Source organism: Equus quagga, chromosome 8 (genome assembly GCF_021613505.1).
Source record: "Equus quagga isolate Etosha38 chromosome 8, UCLA_HA_Equagga_1.0, whole genome shotgun sequence".
Lineage (NCBI taxonomy): Eukaryota > Metazoa > Chordata > Mammalia > Perissodactyla > Equidae > Equus > Equus quagga.
Window position 1 is genome coordinate 15,792,611 of NC_060274.1, and position 20,323 is coordinate 15,812,933.

Here is a 20,323-nt window from a genome sequence, read left to right on the forward strand (position 1 = left end):
TGCTTCCCTTCCCTCTAAACATTCTCCACATTGCTGCAGAGCCATTTTTTAAAAATACAAATCACATCACATTCTTATTATTATAAAAACTTAAAAAATCCAAACGAACACAAAAAGCACCCTAGAGTGACTCCCCAGTGCCTATGGGATAAAATCCAAGATCCTTAGGATGGCAGCCGAGATTCTCAAAGCTTGGCCTTGTCTTGCTTTCCCAATCCCACTTCTCACCCCTGTCCCACTCCGGGCACACTGCACCACCCTGGGCAGGGTTCGTCATGTACTTCTGTGCCTTCGAGTCATAACTCACTCTACTTCCCCAGTCAAAAGCTGACCCCTTTATGAAGCATTCTTTTTTTTTTTAGGAAGATTAGCCCTGAGCTAACATCTGCCAATCCTTCTCTTTTCGCTGAGGAAGACTGGCCCTGAGCTAACATCTGTGCCCATCTTCCTCTACTTTGTATGTGGGATGCCTACCACAGCGTGGCGTGACAAGCGGTACCATGTCTGAACCGGCAAACCCACGGCTGCTGAAGTGGAACGCGTGAACTTAACTGCTGTGCCACCAGGCCAGTCCCTGTGAAACATTCTTGATTCTCCTCTTCTACACAGACCTCCTGCTCCTCCCACCCTGGGCAGAACCAGCTGTTGCCTCCCCTGTGCTCTGAGGGCATTCCGAATGCCAACACCTCATGTCCTAGATGCTTCTGTGCTATTCAAACCTATGCTCCTCACACTTTCTCCTCTTCGTATCCCTGGGCCTCACTTGCAGCAAGAATTCAAAAAATGCTTATTGAAAATGTTTTGCCCAATATTACGTGTAAATATCAAGGCAAGAATTCTGTACTTGTTATGACTTTTGGCCTATTCATTGCTTGCTTACATAACAATAGAGCCCAGATGGTTTATTAAAAATTGTCATAATGTTTCCTGTTTGGGTTTGGATCGATTTGAAATCAAACAATGATGACGGAGAACGTCTTTGCTCTAAATCTAATCCACGGAGCATTCCCATGATGAGAAGTCCAATTTCGGCCCCTGATGGTTACCAAGGAAAAGCTACCCCAGCATCGCGTGGCTGTGATGAAGCACTTTATGTACGAAGCCCATCACCGTGGATTTTAAGTGCTTTGATCAATTTCATTTCTTTGCTATCTCCCCTCCACCCATAGAGAACCTGAAATAAGATCATAATCATCCCATAGCAATGGAGTCCCACTGCCATGTTGTCGAAAACGAGAACTCATGGGATTCACTCATTTTCTAAGGCAGAGCTTCCCACTTGATGTGCTGAGAGAGAGGGCAGAGAGTGAGACACTGATTTCTCCAGCCCTTGAGGGGCTGGGCTTGTCCTGTCTGATCTGAGTAGTCCCCTCCATTTATCCCGCTGCCATAAAATCTCATCGTTTTGTGTGCACTGATGAGAAAAAGGTCCAGAAGCACCATACTAAGCCATCCAACCACTGAAATAGCAGCCTGACTTCTCCCAAGTTATTCTCTTCTGTGTTCTACAAGGGGAATCAGTTTTATGACTCGACGGATCCTGAACACACGATCTAAAAAAAGAGAAAAATCCAAACCACAATGGCAGATATGCCTTTCACAGAGGAAGAGAGTGTTTAGAAAAATAGCAAATATCGTCCATTACCTTCCCAATATCTGATTTGCAAAGCGTTGGCAGAGCGTAAGGATTTTAGGCATCATGACAACACAGACCGGGGGAGGACCTGGAGAATGTTACTCACTCACCGTTCCAACCAAAGGGTAAATGAACCCAGCGCCAATGCTGGCCCGGACGTCACTAATGGGTAGAATGAAATCCTTAGGTACACCTTTCTTGTCAGGCTGGTGAGACAGAGAAAGGTGGGTCTTTGCCATGCAGATGGGCAAATTTCCAAACCCCTGTAAGAAAGCAAAGGAAACGTGTTCGTTGAGCATAAATGCGAGTCTCCTGGATTTGTTTAACTTGCACATCATACAATCCCCGAGGCGCAGACCCAGGCACACAGTAGGTGCTTGTTACAACCTGTTCACCAAGCAAGAAGATGGGACAAAACCTCATCTCCATGTGATCACCACTTGGCAGGTCGAGCGGGTCTATTATTTATTTTGGAGAAGTCTCTTTAAGGGAAGGCATGTTTGGGGGGAAAGTGAGCTATTTTCAGGCAAAGCAGCAGCAGCAGCAGCTGTAGAAACCACTTTCCAAGGATATTAATATCCGGGACTCAGAAAGGTAATCTGGAGAAAGGCTCCGGAATGAGGCTTTTAGTCACGTTGTTGGCTCATTCGGGAAGGCCGGCAGGAAGCAAAGGGTCCCTTTGTGTTGGTTTATGAATCATGGCTATTTGATCTGTGATTACATTCTATGAACTAAGATGAGGTCACTATTTAAGCCTCTTATTTTTGAGGACCAAAGGCGATGCCTGACCCAGAGTTCCAAAGGTGAAAGGGCAGGAAGTCACATGCAGTGTCCCACAAAAAGGACAGTGTCCTCACAGCCTGGTTCCGATTAAAGGCTCCACAGTACCCCTTTAGAAACTTTGCTAATTAATGGCGACTACATACTTGACATGTAACTTTAAAGGAACATTCTCTTCGCAGACAGAGAAGAGGAATTCGATCTTCAGAGGTAACCCATGCAGAATTTCTTATGACTCAACTTACAACTATCTGGAAGATTTTAGAGTCTTATCAGCTGGGGGGTGGGGCTCTTTTCTGTTTGAAATGCTTATATATACTGATCAGAACTCTGCTGGGGGACAATCACAATTGCTCTGCAGAAGCGGTGCCCCAAATTCTGGGTTTCGGAGATCTGTCAAATATCAAAATAATACCTATGAACTGATGTCAGTTTGCCGATTTAATATTTTGTCAGATATTTAAAAAAATAACCCAATATGCCATATACCATCACTATATTCCTTCACAAAAGAAAGAACTTTTCCTGGGGAAAAAAAACCCATGACAGTGACCTTATTTTACTCATTTCATTGCACATGAGTGAAAATTTCACTGCAGACAAGTGCCAGTGTACACAGCAATGTTTGGGAAGCATTTATGTTTTTTTTAAAGCACAAGCCAAGAGCATACCTGGAAAATTCGAAGAAAAAATGAGTTGCTATCTTACTAAGCCTGGGAGAATACACTGGTTGACACTGGCTATATTTAAAAAGTATATATTAACTATGATTTATAAACAGGATTTAGGAGTTGGGGAATTAAAAAAGATATAGATCAATGATACTCATCATGAAGCGCTTCTGCCAGCAAGCTCTTGAAGTGCTTTGATCTATCTACCGATCCCTCTATCTTATCACAGCAAAGTGGATGCGTCACTGGAGACGTACGGGTGGCTGAACAGGCTGCCATGGAGTCCACTACATGACCATTATAGGACTAGACTCAAGGTGCTGACTCACAGCTGGTGCCAACTTGCCTTTGTCACGCTCTAGAGGCAGAAGATGATGGAGCCTTCGGCCTTAGTGGTCAACCTCAGCACCAAGCCGAAGAAAAAGAACACCAAACGTCCCCACCTTTGTGTGCCACACCCCTATTTGCGGCACCCCTAGCCTGGCACCATCCTGACATTTTTAAGGCAGTAAGAGCCTGCAATGAAGGGGAAACACTACCGATCATCCAAATCTGACCCCACAGCCACACATCCAACGACATTTCAATGTTTCTGGCTGAGCAGGAGGAACTGAAGATCGCACACCACAGAAAACACGGATACTACCCCCGTTAGACACATTTATAACCACAGAAGTCAATGACTATGGTGAGGTATCCACCCTCACCATAACGCTCCACCCAAGGATATTAATTCCATCTCTGTAGACTGTAACGTGGATTAAGCCAAGTTCAGTGGGTGAGACATATGCCCGTCCTCAAGCCAAGGTGAGCACTGCAAGAGTCTAAGGTGGATTTTTTCATAAAAGTAGAACTTTTACCTGTTGCGTGTAACGCTCTATTTTGGCTTGTGCCTCAGGAGAGAGTTCAATATCTTTGGCTCCGTACACAGCCTGGGCTATGGTTCTTATCTTTTCTACAATTGGAAGCTGGAGAAACACAAATGACAACAGAATCGTTAACTTTATTCTGGTGAAAGAATTAAGAAAAAGCTCAGTGGGACTTTCTGTAAATGCTTAAAATTCTCTACCAGATTCCTTCCACAGCAACCGTGGCATTTGAAGCCAACAGTCTTTTCTCCTTCTGTCACCCTTTGAGTATGAAATGTTCAGATCAGAGATGAACTGGCATGTAAGAAGCCTTACATGTTCAGCCATTTCAGCGTCAGCTTATTTAGTTAATCATTTTTATCCACTGCATTGTTTTAAAGGATGTAGTATGTACTATGCTTTTTAATGGTCTGATAAGTCAGAACAAGAGTCGCCTAACTAAATACTTAGAGCTGATTTTAAAGTGAGTCTCAATTCAGGTGACACGACAGAGAACGCAACAATACTAAAGAACAGGTATACTTTCTGTGAGCAGGAATGGGTTGAGATTTTAATATCAATGCTGATGTGATCAATCGCTTTATTAGAAAATCAGAGGTTGAATCTAGTGTCACTTTAGCAGATTCTGCGGAATCATGGAGAATGGGAAAAATCCAAGAAGATTAGATACGGGCAAATAAGCGTGTGCGGGGAGATGAAAAATCTTCCATAATGCTAGATGGAAAACCTGAATGCACATCACTGGTAAAATACTAAGAATGATCTTTTTTTTTTTTTTAAAGATTTAATTTTTTTTCTTTTTCTCCCCAAAGTTGTATATTCTTGGTTGTGGGTCCTTCTAGTTGTGGCATGTGGGACGCTGCCTCAGCGTGGTCTGATGAGCAGTGCCATGCCCGCGCCCAGGATTCGAACCAACAAAACACTGGGCCGCCTGCAGCGGAGCGCGTGAACTTAATCACTCGGCCACGGGGCCAGCCCCAAGAGTGATCTTAAAAAACAAGAATGGTTCATTGGGAAAGGACTATGCCATAGATAAAGTGATTCTTAATGTAAGCAAAGCATTTGACAAAATTGTTTATAATTGTACTGTGGGTAGAAAATACATAGGTGTAATGCATTAGTGGATTTACTGTCGGGTGAACAGCTGCTGGACCAAGTGCCCAGTGACGGAATGGACGTCGACCAAGGGGCAGAAGTCTCTCGTGGTGCCTCACAGACTTTGGGGGCAATGGCAGATGGTACATTTGTATGAATGACTGTTGATACATACAGGAAAGAGCGTTATCCAACAGGAGAAAATAAAAACTAGCCCCATCCTCCCAATCTGACAGAATCCCAAACTGCTTTAAAATGTGTTTTTCATTACTGGTTTTTACTACTGTAGAGTTGTTCTGTGGTCTGGAATTTAAATATTGGACGTTTCAACAAATAAAAAAGAAATGAAGGTGCAAGTCATTATACCCTTTCATTGAAGGACATAAAAGAGGGTCTGACTACGTGGAGAGAGATACTTTGTTCACGGATGAGGAGAATCAATATCGTACAGATGTCAGTTCCCTCTGTTAGTCCAACGCTATTCCAATAAAAATCCCAAGAGCACTTTCGTTACTTGGCTAACCAATTCCAAAATTCCTAACGAAGAGGAATGGCATAAATAGGTGCGATAACTTTAAAAATAAGCGAGACCAAAAGAACAAAGACACAGGACTTGCCTTACCAGGTATCAATCACTCTACAAAATTATGCTAATTAATTCCATGTGGTATTGGCCCAGGACTAGGCAAATGAATCAATAACAGATAAGAAAGAAGCCAGGAGGATATCTCAGCAGGTGTGGGACAGCACATAGTAAAAAGGGCACAAAATGAGGAAAGGCAGACTATCCAGTGACTTTTGGCTGGAGAGAAGTAAAATGAGATTCCTCCCTCACACCAGGCCCCCAGTAAAGCCAACACGGGACAAAGGCACAACCTTCAAAGTTAACTCTCCAAATATTGGGAGAAGACATTGGGAAGTCTCTTTATGCTCTTGAGGTACAGAAGGATTTCTTGAACAAGGTAACAACAGAATACACCCGGAAGGAAATGACTTATAGATTCAACGACATCAAAATTTAAAGCTTCTTGTATAAAGAGGTCAAACATTAGAATAATCTGGGAGAAGATACATACAAATATTTAAAAGTCAAAAGATTCGTTACTAGAAGGAGTAAAAAACCTCCTGCAAATCAAGAAAAAGACAAACCGATATTTAATACTGGGCAAAAGGAGTGACTACTAACCATATCAAAAAAGGCCCCATCTCAGCCCAGTGGCGTAGTGGTTAAGTTTGTACGCTGCCCTTTGGCAGCCTGGGGTTCATAGGTTCAGATCCCGGGCATAGACTTACACACTGCTCATCAAGCCATGCTGTGGTGGCGTCCCACATACAAAATAGAGGAAGACTGGCATGGATGTTAGCTCAGGGCCAATCTTCCACTTTTTGCTTGCGGACAAAAAGTGGAATCTTCCTCAAGCAAAAAGTGGAAGATTGGCAACAGATGTTAGCTCAGGAACAATCTTCCTCACCAAAAGAAAAAAAAAAGAAAGAAAGAAAGAGAAAGGTTCCATCTCATTAGTAATCAAGGAAAGGCAAATTAAAATGATGCAAAACCAATCCACATCCATTAGATTGCAAAACTGAAAAGTATGAGAATATCAAGTGTAGGTGAGGATGTAGGGAAAAACATGCTTCTAAGTCCTTCTAAGTGCTCTTGGTTGAGATGCTAATGGTCTGGCCTGCTGTGAGAGCTTCCTAACTGGTCTCTTCAGTTTGAATACACCCTCCACTCTACTGCAGGTCTAACCTTCCTAAAACGGACCCAAGTAAGACAAACTCAAAAACCTTCAGCTTCCCAGGGCCTACTGAGAACAAAATCTGGTTCTGACACCGAAGCATCTGCACAGCATGTGCTCTGAAGCATCACTGGATGAGTCCTGCATCTTAATGTTTTCTTCTGTCTTCTTTCTTCTGGGCCCTGCACACAGAGCATCTCTCCCTGTAATCTTCAAAGATCAACGTCTGCTAACGCTCCCCGAGCTCTCTACAATGGAGGCCATCTTCACAGGCCAGCTTCCCCAGGAAGCCTTCGCCCATCCTCCTCGAGCACGTGGAGGCATCCCTCCCTTCTTTGCTGTCCAGATGCTCCTGTGATGCTCTTACCCAGGTGTGACAGAGGAGCAGAGGTTCAACCGGGCCTGCAGTGGGTGGCGGCCGGCAAAGCTCATGCTATCTTGGGGCGCACGGATGGCCATCAAATGGTAACAGTCCAGGGTCAAACTCTGACACTGAAACCTACAGAACGGCAAGAGGCCTTTTGTAAACTGTGCCATAGGAGAAATTGGAGAAGAACCTCCATCTCTGGAAGGAACAGCTCTAGAAAGAGATGATCGTTGCTTTCCCGGGAGGTGGAATGTGAAGCGAGGACAGAATGAGAAGGAAGTAATTTTCAGCCTAATAGTCAAGGAAAAGCTATAATAACCAGAGCTGCCCCACTAAATAGTGCCTTGTCCATTCCAGTAGAGTTCAGTATACGCCAAGGATGATGCTGGGAACACCATAGAAAGAATTGCTGCCTGAGTGCAGTGCCTGAGTGCCGGGCCAGCGAGACAACCTCGAGGGGAACTTCCAATGTAAAAGATCCCACAGTGCTATCAGCTGAAGAACAAAGACCGGCCTGTAAACCCTCAGAGGTCAAGGCCCTCCTCTCGTTCACCCAGAGGTGGGATATAACACGACCCCTGGGGGTACAGAGTAGACCCCCCAACATACAGTTCAACAAATGAACGAGCATTTCTGAATTTCCTGTTGACTAAACAAGGATTCCACGTGGTGCAACAGTGACAAAAGAGTGTAAGAGAGTTCAGGAAGTGATGTGCTAAAGACAACAGCGAGAGGGGCCTTCCTACGGGAATCTTAGATGTCACTCGTCAGCATAATACGGTGATGGGCACCGAAGTGCTTGCTGTCGACACTGCACTTAAGTAATGTGATCTCCTCCGTTGGTCAATAAATGTCTTGCAAATAGCAACCCTTTTTAAGAAATAAAAGTTAATAGGACGCTGGAAGATATTTCTAGCACCCACACAGCAAGCCCAATGACCACACTCTGTCAGGGGAACTGTGCTTTGTCTCAGGGTACTATGTTCCCCAGGAAGTGTAACAGCGGGTCCTGGGAAAGAGGCAGCGTCCCCATTGCATCCAGTCTCCGCCTGTGCCTCCCCCACTGTGGCCATTCCAGCCCTCCACGGGCACTACAGCAAGCTGGGTGGCTGCTGTGGGGCAGGAGGGCCAGGAAAGACCACGGCCCCTTCTAAGAGCTGGTTAAGTCATGTATCCTCTCTCAATTTGTTTCCTCATCCCTAAGACGGGGATGCGAATATTCTACTGCACGTCATTTTACTGCAAGCACTGCGGAGATGCAGAGAAAGCGTGTTGTAAAGGTCACGCTACACAAAACTAAAGTGATGTTATTATTACGGAGCGAGGGCAATGGGGTTGACTAAAAGAATTATGCTTTCTCTGGAAGGGAAACAAAACGACAACAAAACAGATATTACTATTCATAACATATTTAATGAACAAAACGCACTATTCACTGAACTCTAGATTATGATTTGGAAATAAAGTCAGTGAGTGTGACTCTTGTCTTAAGATAATAATTAGGGGCCGGCCCCATGGCCTAGTGGTTAAGTTCATGTGCTCCACTTTGGCGGCTGGGGTTTCACGGGTTCGGATCCTGGGAGCGAACCCACCGTTCGTCAAGCCATCTTGCGGCAGCATCCTACATGGAAGAACTAGAATGATTTACAGCTAGGACATAGAACTGTGTACTGGGGCTCTGGGGAGGAAAAAAAAATAAAGAGGGACATTGGCAAGAGAGGTTAGCTCAGGGCCAATCCTCCTCACCAAAAAAAGGGGGAAAAAAGCATTAAAAAAGATAATAATTGAAGAAAAACTCACATGTGAACAAGCTAATAGTAAATGGATGACTAGTGAAGGAATTAGTGTGAGTGGGTATTTACCTGATTTATTATTAGTTTTTAAACATGAAAATATTTCATTTCAAGAAATATATATATTTAATTTTTAATTGTGATAAAACACACATCCCCCAAAATTTACCATCTTAACCATTTTGAAGTCGACAGTTCTGTATTGTTAAGTACCTTCACGTTGTTGTGAAACTAATCTCCAGAATTCTCTTCATTTTGCAAAACTGAAACTGTGTCCCCATTAAACACTAACGCCCCTGCCCGCCTCCTCTCAGCCCTGGCACCCACCCTTCCACTTTCTGTCTCTGAATTTGACTACTCCAGCTACCTCAGGTAAGTGGAATCATACGGTATTTGTCCTTCTGCATTTGGTTTATTTCATTCAGCACAAACCTCAAGGTTCCTCCGTGTTGTAGCAGGTGTCTGAATTTCCTTCCTTTTTAAGGCTGTATAATATCTCATTTTTTATCAACAACTTTGTTATCCATTCCTCCGTCAATGGACACTTGGTTTGTTTCCCCCTTTTGGCTGTTGTGAATAATGCTGCTGTGTGCAGAGGGGGACAAACAGCTCTTCGAGACCCAGCTTTCAATTCTTTTGGGCCTAAGGAAATACATATTTTTTGTCAACAGCTAAACTGCCTTCCTTTCGAAGGTTTATTTGAAAGTGTTTGGGGAATGTCAAGCATGTGCCAGGCTGACTTTGTAAGCTGTGTAGTTGTGGTTTTATTTCCTGTAGGAAAACTACAACCACTCGCATGGCAGATGACCCAAACTGACGGCAGGAGAGGAAAGCAGGAAGGGGCCAGCAGTGTGAGCGAGTCCCAGCTGGGACGCCTTGCTTCTCCTCCTCATCCTCAGTGCCTGAGCTGCGTGCTTCCCCAGAATTCTGCACTCTGATGCCCCAGGCCCAGCCTCGCCATGCCTGGAGAAGATGAAGGCGTTCCCCAACGGCTCCGATGTGCATGATGCCGTCCGATGTGTCTAAGAGAATGCACCATCGACACCTTGGGTGTGACGGTCCTGGAGTCCACGCTGAATAAAGTGATTCAGCTCACATAGCAAAAAATCCCAAGACCAGAGTTCTCTCGAGACTCCTAGTACAACTTTTTTTTTTCACTCATACGTACAAGCAAATAAAGAAAAACAATATCTCAGTAAACATATCTCTTGGGTTTAATATAAGCTACAACTGCCCTGATAAGGTAGCTGCCACGGCAGATGATCTATTTATGCTGTGTCAGCAGGCAAGAAACGCCCTCCCGTTTCTCTGCTTGATTTCAGGGAGAAGTATAATCTTTAAAGCAAAAAGAAAAGCCGGTCTTAGCCCAGTGATCTTGACCTGAACTTGATATTATTCACTTGCACTGCTCTGTGGTAGACGATAGTTTTTAGAAAACAAATAAAATGGTAAAATAAATGATGAGTGTTTAAACATTAATCATCCCTGGCTTTCCCCGGGCTCTGTAAATATTTACTCATTCATTTCTTCATCACATCTTTCATCCTTGTAGCCCCTCCGTCTAGGAGAGTGGCTTGTACACAGTAGGCATTCCCAACACATCTGCTGAATGAATAAATAACTATCTACGGCAAGTGCTTTCAAGTCGTCATGGCGTGCAAAGAACTTGAGGGGCTTTGTGTACCAAGAACTCCTGATGGAGTGGGGAGAATGACACAAGAGCCAAGTGCGACAGAACAGTCTGTGTGATAAAGGCTCCGCGTAGATGTTGCTATTAACGTCAGGAGATTAGAGATCAGGGGGAGGCAAAGAAGCCAGCAAAAGCTGACAAGGTGTAAAAAGGACCTTGAAGGTGCTTGAAGGACGCAAAAGATTTTAACAAGCAATGAAGGGAAAGATTATTCCACAGAAAGAGACAGGCACAAGTCGAGGTGTGAATGGCGGCGAAGGCAAGGCTTATTCTGGGAATAGTGGCTCTTCTTTTTGTATCGGTCACAACCACCTAACATATTCATAAAGCTCCTTTTCAAAGCCTGGCGTCTACAATAGGACCTTTGATCATTTTTGAATGACTACGGAACATATTCTACATCAATTCTCTCCCAGATCTCTTAAATGCACACTTAGGAGACGGAAATATTCTAGAACAGAGCAGTCCAACAGAAACTTTCTGTGATGACGGAAATGTTCTCTATCTGTGCTTTCTAGTCCAGTAGCCGCTAGCCTCACTTGGCTGCTAGCATTTGAAACGCGACCAGTACAACAGAGGAAATGAATTCTTAATTTTAGTTAATTTAAATTTACATAGCCACCTGTGACCATTGGCTACCCTACTGGGCTGCACAGGTCTAGAAAATAACCATGACCAATTGTTACACTTTTGTACGGTCTTACATGGAGCACACACCATAAACTCTTGCTGGGTGACATCAGAAAGGTAAGCTGGAGGATGTGGTGGCCTTCATGCTTCATTATATTCATTTTGTAGATGTGCCAATCCAGGCTCACAGAAGCTGAGTTACTCAAAGTTAGATGGTCTATCTTTTTTGAAAAGGTCTGAAAAGCTCACTGGAATTATTAAAATAAATTACTTATGTCTTGCTTGCATTTTTTTTCCCCCTTGCTGAGGAAGATTAGCCCTGAGCTAACATCTGTGCCAATCTTCCTCCACTTTGTATGTGATATGCCTCCATAGCATGGTTGATGAGTGGAGCAGGTCCGCACCTGCAATCTGAACCCGAGAACCTGGGCCACGGAAGCAGAGTGTGCGGAACTCAACCACTATGCCACGGGGCCTGCCCCAAGATTTGCTTTTTAGTGGAATAAAATTGATCTACAAATTCCAGAAAAGCGGCTACTTAAATTTTCAAATTACTTTTTGTGAAGAAAATGGACACAAATAACGGGAAATAGAACAGAAGTTAAAAATGAAGCTGTTCCAACTGAAGAAGCTAAGGAAGTATGAAGACGAGAACACAGTGGGATCTCATCTCACACGGAGGGCAGGTTCTAGGTCAGCCCCGTGAGGGTCTCTTGGAAGCCGCGTGAACACACTACACGGTGCTCTACCGTCAACACTCTGCTGTCTCTTGAGCCCACGGCTGCTGAAGTGCTGAACTCGCTGCTGTTTCTTCAGCGGCCGCCTGAGTGAAAACTACACTGTCCTCCGTTTCACCAAGGCCAGAGAGTGGAATTCACACAAGTCAAACGTTCCTATGTTGGGATATCGGCGAAATGTATTCCAATGCCCATAAAACATTTAAAGAGAAGGATCAATTCAGAAACTTTAAGTTGAATAGCAGTCTCTGGCCACCCAGGAATGATCACAATTTGTACTTTGTATTTTAAATGAAACATGAATTTTAGGAGATCGAGTGCAATTTGGTAAATAGCCTTTCCTGCACTTCAGATAAAAACATAACATGAAACCGTTGATGTTCGTTTATACCGAGCACACGAAAGGTGCAAGCAGTCATTACAGCACACCCTGGGGTCGCGGGAGTGGCTCTGTGTCGTCACTGAGAACACAGACCCTTGCATCTCTGACACAAAGCATGTTCTTGGCTGAAACCAGCACATCTGAGCCACCAAAGGTGTCCGTGCCGGCTTCCCTGAGCCGGCTCACCGAGCGGCTCTCCCCGTGGGCTCGCTGGCCCAGAGCACAGCTTAACCAGGAGAATCAGAGGACTCTCACCCTCCCAAGGCGACCAGGACGCGCGGTGGAGATAGCTGGGCCCTGGGAAAGGAAACAACGTTCACTGCCAGAAAACGTGCCTTTGTCCATGTGAAGTGATGGCGATAAGGAATTCACAAGGATGACCTCATTTACACTCCCAAACAGAACACCCCAGCGACGTCAAAGGAAAGAGACATCCAGGAGCAGGTGACTGTAATGGTCTCTTCTCACCCAGCTGAGGGGGAAGGGCTGATGGTGTCCTGAGCACTCCACTGGGCCTACTACCTGATAATAGCTATTAGTTGATAGGTAACAATTAGCCCAATAACATGTATTTTTATAACATATCTGTTCCTCTTTCCACAAACCTTACTTATAAAAGTCCAATATGAATGAACACAGGCACAGTCTGGGCTCTATTTTCACATGCAAGGAGTTTCCCTCCTCCCACTTCTTTTATAAGTGGCTCTTTTTCTCTTTTTTTTTTTTTGAGGAAGATTAGCCCTGAGCTAACATCTGCCAATCCTCCTCTTTTTGCTGAGGAAGACTGGCCCTGAGCTAACATCTGTGCCCATCTTCCTCTACTTTATAAGTGGGACACCTACCACAGCATGGCTTTTGCCAAGCGGTGCCATGTCAACACCTGGGATTCGAACTGGTGAGCATCGGGCCGCCAAGAAGCAGAACGTGTGAACTTGACCCCTGCACCACTGGGCCGGCCCCTGGCTCTTTTTCTTGATTGTACAACATGAGTCACAGCCCCCTCACCGATCTACTCAAGATGAGCTTCCAAAAAAATCCAGGGCTAAGACTAAAAGTCTCACTCAAGAGAGGAGTCAACTACCTACAAGAAAGGATAAAGAAATCATTTTCTCATAAAAATTATTACTAAAACAAATCTCCAACCTCTCAGATCCTGGGGTGACTGGAAGCTGTGCTGTTGTGAGTGTTTTTTTCTCCCAAATCCTAAGGTTATAGTTTTATCTTTTCAAGGGTCTATTATATGCAGTACCTTTAATGAGAGCATCTGTGATAATATTTAAATAACGTTCCTTAAGTGCTTGCTTTTTAGGTTGAGAAAATGGATACCGTCCCTACACAATGGTCTCATGTCACCAGAATTTAGGCCAGAAAGGCGAGGGGATGGATGGAGTGGTGCTAGAAGGTGAGTGGACAACAGTGGTAGGACTCAGACAGTTCATTTTACATCCTTCAGTCTTTCTCGATTGGTCCATATTCTAGACAAAATAATGCCTGTTTACAAACTTCCATCATAGTGACATTTCATTTTTCATGCTTGAAGAATGCATTTAAATGAAATGATAGGAATCCTTGTGAGATGCACAAGTGCCACAGATATAGACCACGGCATCTTTCTCATCAGGAGCTATTTCTAGCATCAAGCTAACAAAGCTGGGACATGCTGTGCCAGCGTCACACAGGGCTGAGAAGGATGCGTTGAGAAAGTTGGGCTGCTTCTAACAACAGGTTCAGATCTGATGAGACCTTAGAAACACTGATGAGTGAGGGAGCCCATAGGCTGAGGAGGTAAGTGTTATTCTGCAGGCCAAAGGAGACTTGACAGAAAACCCAGAAGCCAGTGTTGGAGAAGAATCTAGTTTCCATAGAGACCTGAGGTGTGTCTGTAGAAGGATGTGGCATGGTCAAGGGAGGCAATGTGGGAATCTGGAGCTGAATCACGGAAAGAAGGCCAGGGGTGAAGAGGCTGATGAAGGGCTGGAGGCAGTTCAGGTTGGAGGACCAGAGCTCAATCATAAATAAGAAAGCAGAAGAGGAAAGAGCGTAGGGAAGAGAAACGAATTTCTGAATGGATGCTTAACTTACTGGAAAATGCAAAGAGCATCTTTCTATGGAACACTCCAAAGATTCCACTGCAGGGAAAGGGGAAACGAGAGAGCTGAAGAAAGGGTCAGTGGGAACAGGCAGACCAAGGGCAAGTCTGAAGACAGGAAGGAAAGAGCTGGAAGGGGCCAAAGGCCCCGAGTAGGAGACAGCAGTACAGACACAAGGGCAACAAGGATAAGACACAAGGATAAGAAAGGATGCCCCTTCTCCCTGGAGCACTTTTTCACAATCGCTGTGGAATATAAAAGACATACAGAGATGTGCATAAATATCATTGTAAGTTTTTAAATTCTACAGTGAAAACTATATACACAGTGTGAATGTACTTAGCGCCATGGAACCGTACACTTAAAAATGGCTAAAATGGGAAATTTCATATTACGTAGTTTTTTTACCACAATTTAAAAAACACTATTTTTACATATACAAGTATTTATATGCATGCATCTTTGCATCTTTATTGATTTATTTAAAATTTGAGGCTGTGGTTGCAGATGCTCAGAGTCCAGTTAAGGGATAACTCAAAAACTCCACCACCAACCGGCATATGTTCACGTTTGAATCCAAGGGAAATATAACACAATTTCTTGATGACCAACCAAAACACAAAACAAAAGCCCCTAGACCAGCCCTGCCTTAAACAGACCAGCAGTGCTAACCATCTGGGCAGGGAAAGTGCGCCATGCAGAAATCGGCCATGCCGGCTGTGGCCGGGCTGAGTCTTCCTGCTCTGTTTTGATCTCTCTCCATCCAGCCCCGCTGTGATCAAGAGAAGGGCTTCCCACAAAGAACAGGAAAGACTCTTAATAAAAACAAACACTCTCCTGTCTTGCTATCAAAATTACACCTCGAAATGACTGCAGGGTTAGAGGAAGGATACAGACAGACACGCAGATGATTTTCAACCTTAACTCCTAATTTAACAAACAATATTCAGACTCCGATTTGCAAGGTGACTCTCAGTGCCACACATCCTTCGCAAAAGCGACAGATTTTTTCTTTTCTTTTTGTTTTTTTTTTGAGGAAGATTAGCCTTGAGCTAACATCTGCTGCCAATGTTCCTCTTTTTGCTGAGGAAGACTGGCCCTGAGCTAACATCTGTGCCCATCTTCCTCTACTTTACATGTGGGAGGCCTGCCACAGCATGGCTTGCCAAGTGGTGCCATGTCCGCACCTGGGATCTGAACCGGCAAACCCCAGGCCACCGAAGCAGAACATGCACACTTAATCACTGTGCCACTGGGCCGGCCCCGTGACAAACTTTTTCTTATATCACAAATGGCTCCTACTTCTAACTGAGAAGGAATGCTAGACGTCTTGTTTTAATCTGCTGGTGCCCTTCTTTCTTGGTGCACTGGGAGCCTTGGCTTCTCATTCCTGGTTTTAATCTACTTGAACAGGAAACCAACCCCAGAGCCTGACACAGCGACCGTGAGCTTTAACACAATTCTCGAAGGTTGACTCAGGAAGCCCTTTCTCCTCCTGGAGTGAACGTGACAGGAGGAAGAGCTGACGTTGATCGCCAGCTTCCTATGTTCCAGCATTTTACTCCGAGACGTTTCACTGGGTCCTCACAGCAACCAAGTGGAGTTGGTGTTAATATCAGACACTATTCTATAGATAAAGAAGCTGAGACTTTGAGAAATTAGCTAACTTGCCCAAATTTATATCCGTAGTAGGAGGCCTGGTCGAGATTTGAACTCAATCCCACATGACCCCAAAGCTTTACCCATTTCACTACAGTATATTACTTCTTCCATCGAGTGTCCATTTGTTCGGGGGCAGGACCCTCATCTCCTCTGAGCTTCTGTTTCTGCATCTATCATGCATACCCATGGGACAGGGTGAGGTAGGCCTGAAAGAATGCATGGGCGAGGGATTTATTAGCTAATCAAGTGTAAACAGTCTAGTTTTTCTTTCAGCTGTACATTTTCCTGCATGCTTGCAAATATGGAGATATACTAGTTAACCGTCAAGATATAATTGTCAAAAGTAAAATTAGACGGGTAAGCCCAGTGGCCTAGTGGTTAAGTTCAGCACCCTCCACTTCGGCGGCCTAGGTTTGTGGGTTTGGATCCCCAGTGTGGACCTACACCACTCATCAGCCACGCCGTGGTGGCCTCCCACATACAAAGCAGAGCAAGACTAGCACAGATGATAGTTCAGGGCAAATCTTCCTCAAGCAAAAATTGGAAGACTGGCAATAGATATTAGCTCAGGGCAAATCTTCCTCAGCAAAAAAAAAAAAAAAAAAAAAGGAAAAAATTTAGAAAAGAAAAAGTCAAAGAGAAGATGATTTTGTGGGGCACTTTTAACAACTTCTTAAAGGGACTGTGATCATCCTAAAGGGCTGAGGGGAATTGATGCACTATTTCAAGTTTAAATACATTAATTCTCACATGATAAACCACCTTTGAGCAATTAGGCCACTGTATTTTATTCCATAATTTTCGAATTATTATTCTAGGTTAATCAGAGCTGCCTCCAGTACCATCATCAAAAGTTGCCTACTCTTCAATTAGAAGCTGTTCTGGTAAGAGAAGTGCAGAACTGTTCTCTAGAGAACATGGGCCGCTTATCTCAATCTTCTATAAAGTTCAGCACAGGCTGCCAAGACAGCAGCTTGCTTCTCACTTTAACTACGAGCTCATCTTCATGAAGCTTCGCACCCTCGCCTCATAGCATCTTCTCTAGCTGTCCCTCTTCCCTTTTGTGGTTTGGAGACAATTTCAACTCCCCATACAAAAGCAATCAGGCCCTGTGCTCCTATTCAAATTCCCCCAGATGAGCTCAGGTGTCTTTCTTCTGCAACACAAGACTGGGGCGGGGGTGGGGCAGGGAATAAGACGCCATCGATCCTGGAGTGAACACACTCTTGGTGGAACAGAGTTGAGGAGTCAGCAAAAGGCACAGAGAAGCCCAGTTTGCAGTGAGGAGCAAAAGCGGCCGGGCGATTTATCCAAAAGCATTTTATCACTTTTTTCCTAGAGGGCAACCCCACATCCATCCAGCTGCAAAGCACCAAAGGGTTGGTTGTGGGGGAAAAAAAAGAAAGGGAATAAAAAGGGTTTCAAGAAAACCATTACTTACTTTGTAAAGGTTCACCTACACTGAATATGCAAGAAATCAGGGAAAAAACGTTTGAGCTTGGTTATGACTACACCAGTGAATTCAGATTTCTATACCGTTAACAACTGTAAACGGTCCTATATTATCTAACATCGTCTTGCCAGCGTGAGGAACACAGCCATTACGGAGGCAGCACTAGCGAGCAAGAAGCAACAAGAGCTCTTTGCATAAACCGTCATGCACCAAAAGGCCGACACGCTGATTATCTAATAAACAATTACGCAGCTCCAACCTAATTTCTGTGTTTTGAAAAAAGGGAAAGGGGAATGTTGGCAAAGGAGGCAAGAATCCTGGCCTTGAGGCCAGCTATCAGATGTAGGATGTTAGACCACATTATTATAACATTTTCCCCTTTCACAAGAGAGCAAACGTTTTAACAGCATTATCTGCATGAAGAATGGGAATTCTGAAAAAAAAAAAAAAAAATTTAAAATATCGGTGGAAAGGAAAAGGGTTCATCTTAGGGTTAGTGCGTGTCTGAGACAGCGTAACTCAGAAACGTTTCTTCTGTTTACTGACCTTCTCTTCACCTGGGATGGTTTCCTTGAAGACAGCCGCACTTTGTGAATCATTCATTAAAAAGACTGCCTTTGCCACTCAGAGTGGGAGGTCCGCGATCAGATGGCGGTGGTCAGAGGCACTCAGAGCAGGCGGGAGAGAGGGAGTCTCCTGACAGTGGCTTGTGTAAATCGGCCATGGGCCATGCTAGGCGCTGGAGACACCCCAGCAAGGCTCTCCCGGGCAGCCAGGCCCAGCAAAGAATCCAGGATCGCCTGGGCCAACTGCCACTGGAGTTGGCTTCACTTGCCCTGATGTGCCCACTGCAGGCGACATCGATCCTATGCTTAACATCTCCAGGATCAGAGAACTCACAGCTCTGATTAGAACGTTTTTCTTTACGTTGAAACCAAGTCGCCTCTCCCATGGATCTCCACCACCTCTGTAACCCAGAACATTCTAGACTCTCATTCATAAAATGGCCTTTCAATAAGACCAGCCTGTTCTGGGCAAACCATCCCAATTCATTCCTGAAGTCCTTCCTTCCACAACCATTTGGCATGCATTCATGCCACTGTCATCCTTCCTCTTCAAGCAGGTCAGCAGTTACTGCCCCTTTAAGGGGTATCCCCACCCCCACCCCTGCTTTTGAACACAGTACTGAATTCTGAAGAACAGAGCAGGACGGTGACCTCCATCATTCTAGATACTCTCCCAGCTCTGACTCTTTCTGGCTACGGGACACTGTGTGGGCAGCTTACTTAATCTCTTTGTGCTTTACTTTTCTTATCTGTAAAATGGGTGGATATCACCAGTTCCTGCAGGCATGTTAGGAAGAAGTTAACGTGTGCAAAGTGCCCATGTGGCTGGCGCAAAAAGCCCTCCTTAAGCGGGAGTCCCAGCAATAAGTGAGCATCATCACGCTCCTGTGGATGCAACTGTCGACTTAGAGATGCTGTTGCTAAGCCCCTCTCTTCACTGATGCGGCTGGGTTTTGCATCGGGACAGAAAAGAGGAGCGATGTTGCTGTCTGCGACATCTGAGACACAGACCAAGAGAATCTGCGAGGGATGAGGAATGGGAGACCAGCTATTGACTTGAAGGCTGAGCATGCTCCCTATGAGGACGATCCGACAGCCAGAGCTGGACCACAAAATTCAGAACAGAGATGGTCAGGCGGCTGCCAGGATAAACGGCAAGGAAGAGTGAGGTCCTGGGAAGTTCAGATTTTCTGACTGAAGACTCATTATCCAGATACGCGTAAAAATATACTAGACAACCCAGCACCTCCATCTCTGGGTATATACCCCAAATAACTGAAAGCAGGGTCTCAAAGAGGTATTTTTACACACGTGTTCACAGCAGCATTATTTACACTAGCTAAAAGGTGGAAGTAACCCAAGTGGACATCCACAGGTGAATGGATAAACAAAATGTGGTCTATACATACAATGCACTATGATTCAGCCTTAAAAAGGAAGGGAGTTCTGACATATGCAATAACACGGATGAATCTTGAGGACATCATGCTAAGTGAACGCTACAGACTGAACGTTTGTGTCCCCCCAAATTCCTATGTCGAGCCTGATCCCCAAGGGACGGTACTAGGAGGTGGGGCCTCTGGGGGCGGGAAGAAGGTCATGAGGGCAGAGCCCTCAGGAATGCGATTAGTGTTCGCATAAAAGACCCTACAGAGACCCTTTCCCCTTCCACCTTGTGAGGACACAGTGAGAAGATGGCCGTCTACGAACCAGGAAGTGGTTCCTCACCCGACACCGAATCTGCCGGTGCCTTGATCTTGGACTTCCCAGCCACCAAAACTGTGAGAAATAAATTTCTGTCATTTATAAGCCACCTGGCCTATGGTATTGTTACGGCAGCCTGAAAAGACTGAGACAGTGAATCAGCCGGTCACAAAAAAGACACATAGGGTATGGTTTCACGTATATGAGATATTTCAAGTAGACTGACAGAGACAGAAAGTAGAATGGGGTGGCCAGGGGCTGAGAAGAGGAGAATGGGGAGCCGTTGTTTAATGGGTACAGAGTTTTAATTTTGCACGGTGAAAAGCGCTACGGAGATTGCACAACAACGTGAATGCGGTTAGCACCACTGAACCGCGCACTTAAAATGGTTAAGACGGTACATTTTCTGTTATGTGTCTTGTATCACAATTAAAAATTAAAGCACAATGAGAGAAAAAA

General features: G+C 44.7%; 1 protein-coding gene across 3 annotated transcripts in view; it reads right to left on the reverse strand.

Moving 5' to 3' along the window:
- The window catches only part of MTHFD1L (methylenetetrahydrofolate dehydrogenase (NADP+ dependent) 1 like), a 190,607-nt gene that overhangs the window by 46,603 nt on the left and 123,681 nt on the right, over positions 1–20,323 (reverse strand). For 2 of the 3 annotated variants that reach the window (XM_046669964.1, XM_046669965.1), the window contains exons 25-26: positions 3,948–4,055; positions 1,747–1,899 (exon numbers count right to left, since the gene is read on the reverse strand). In XM_046669964.1, coding sequence (XP_046525920.1) covers positions 1,747–1,899; positions 3,948–4,055 — 261 coding nt within the window. The remainder of the gene's footprint in view (positions 1–1,746; positions 1,900–3,947; positions 4,056–20,323) is intronic. The other variant, XM_046669966.1, reaches the window with a different exon arrangement.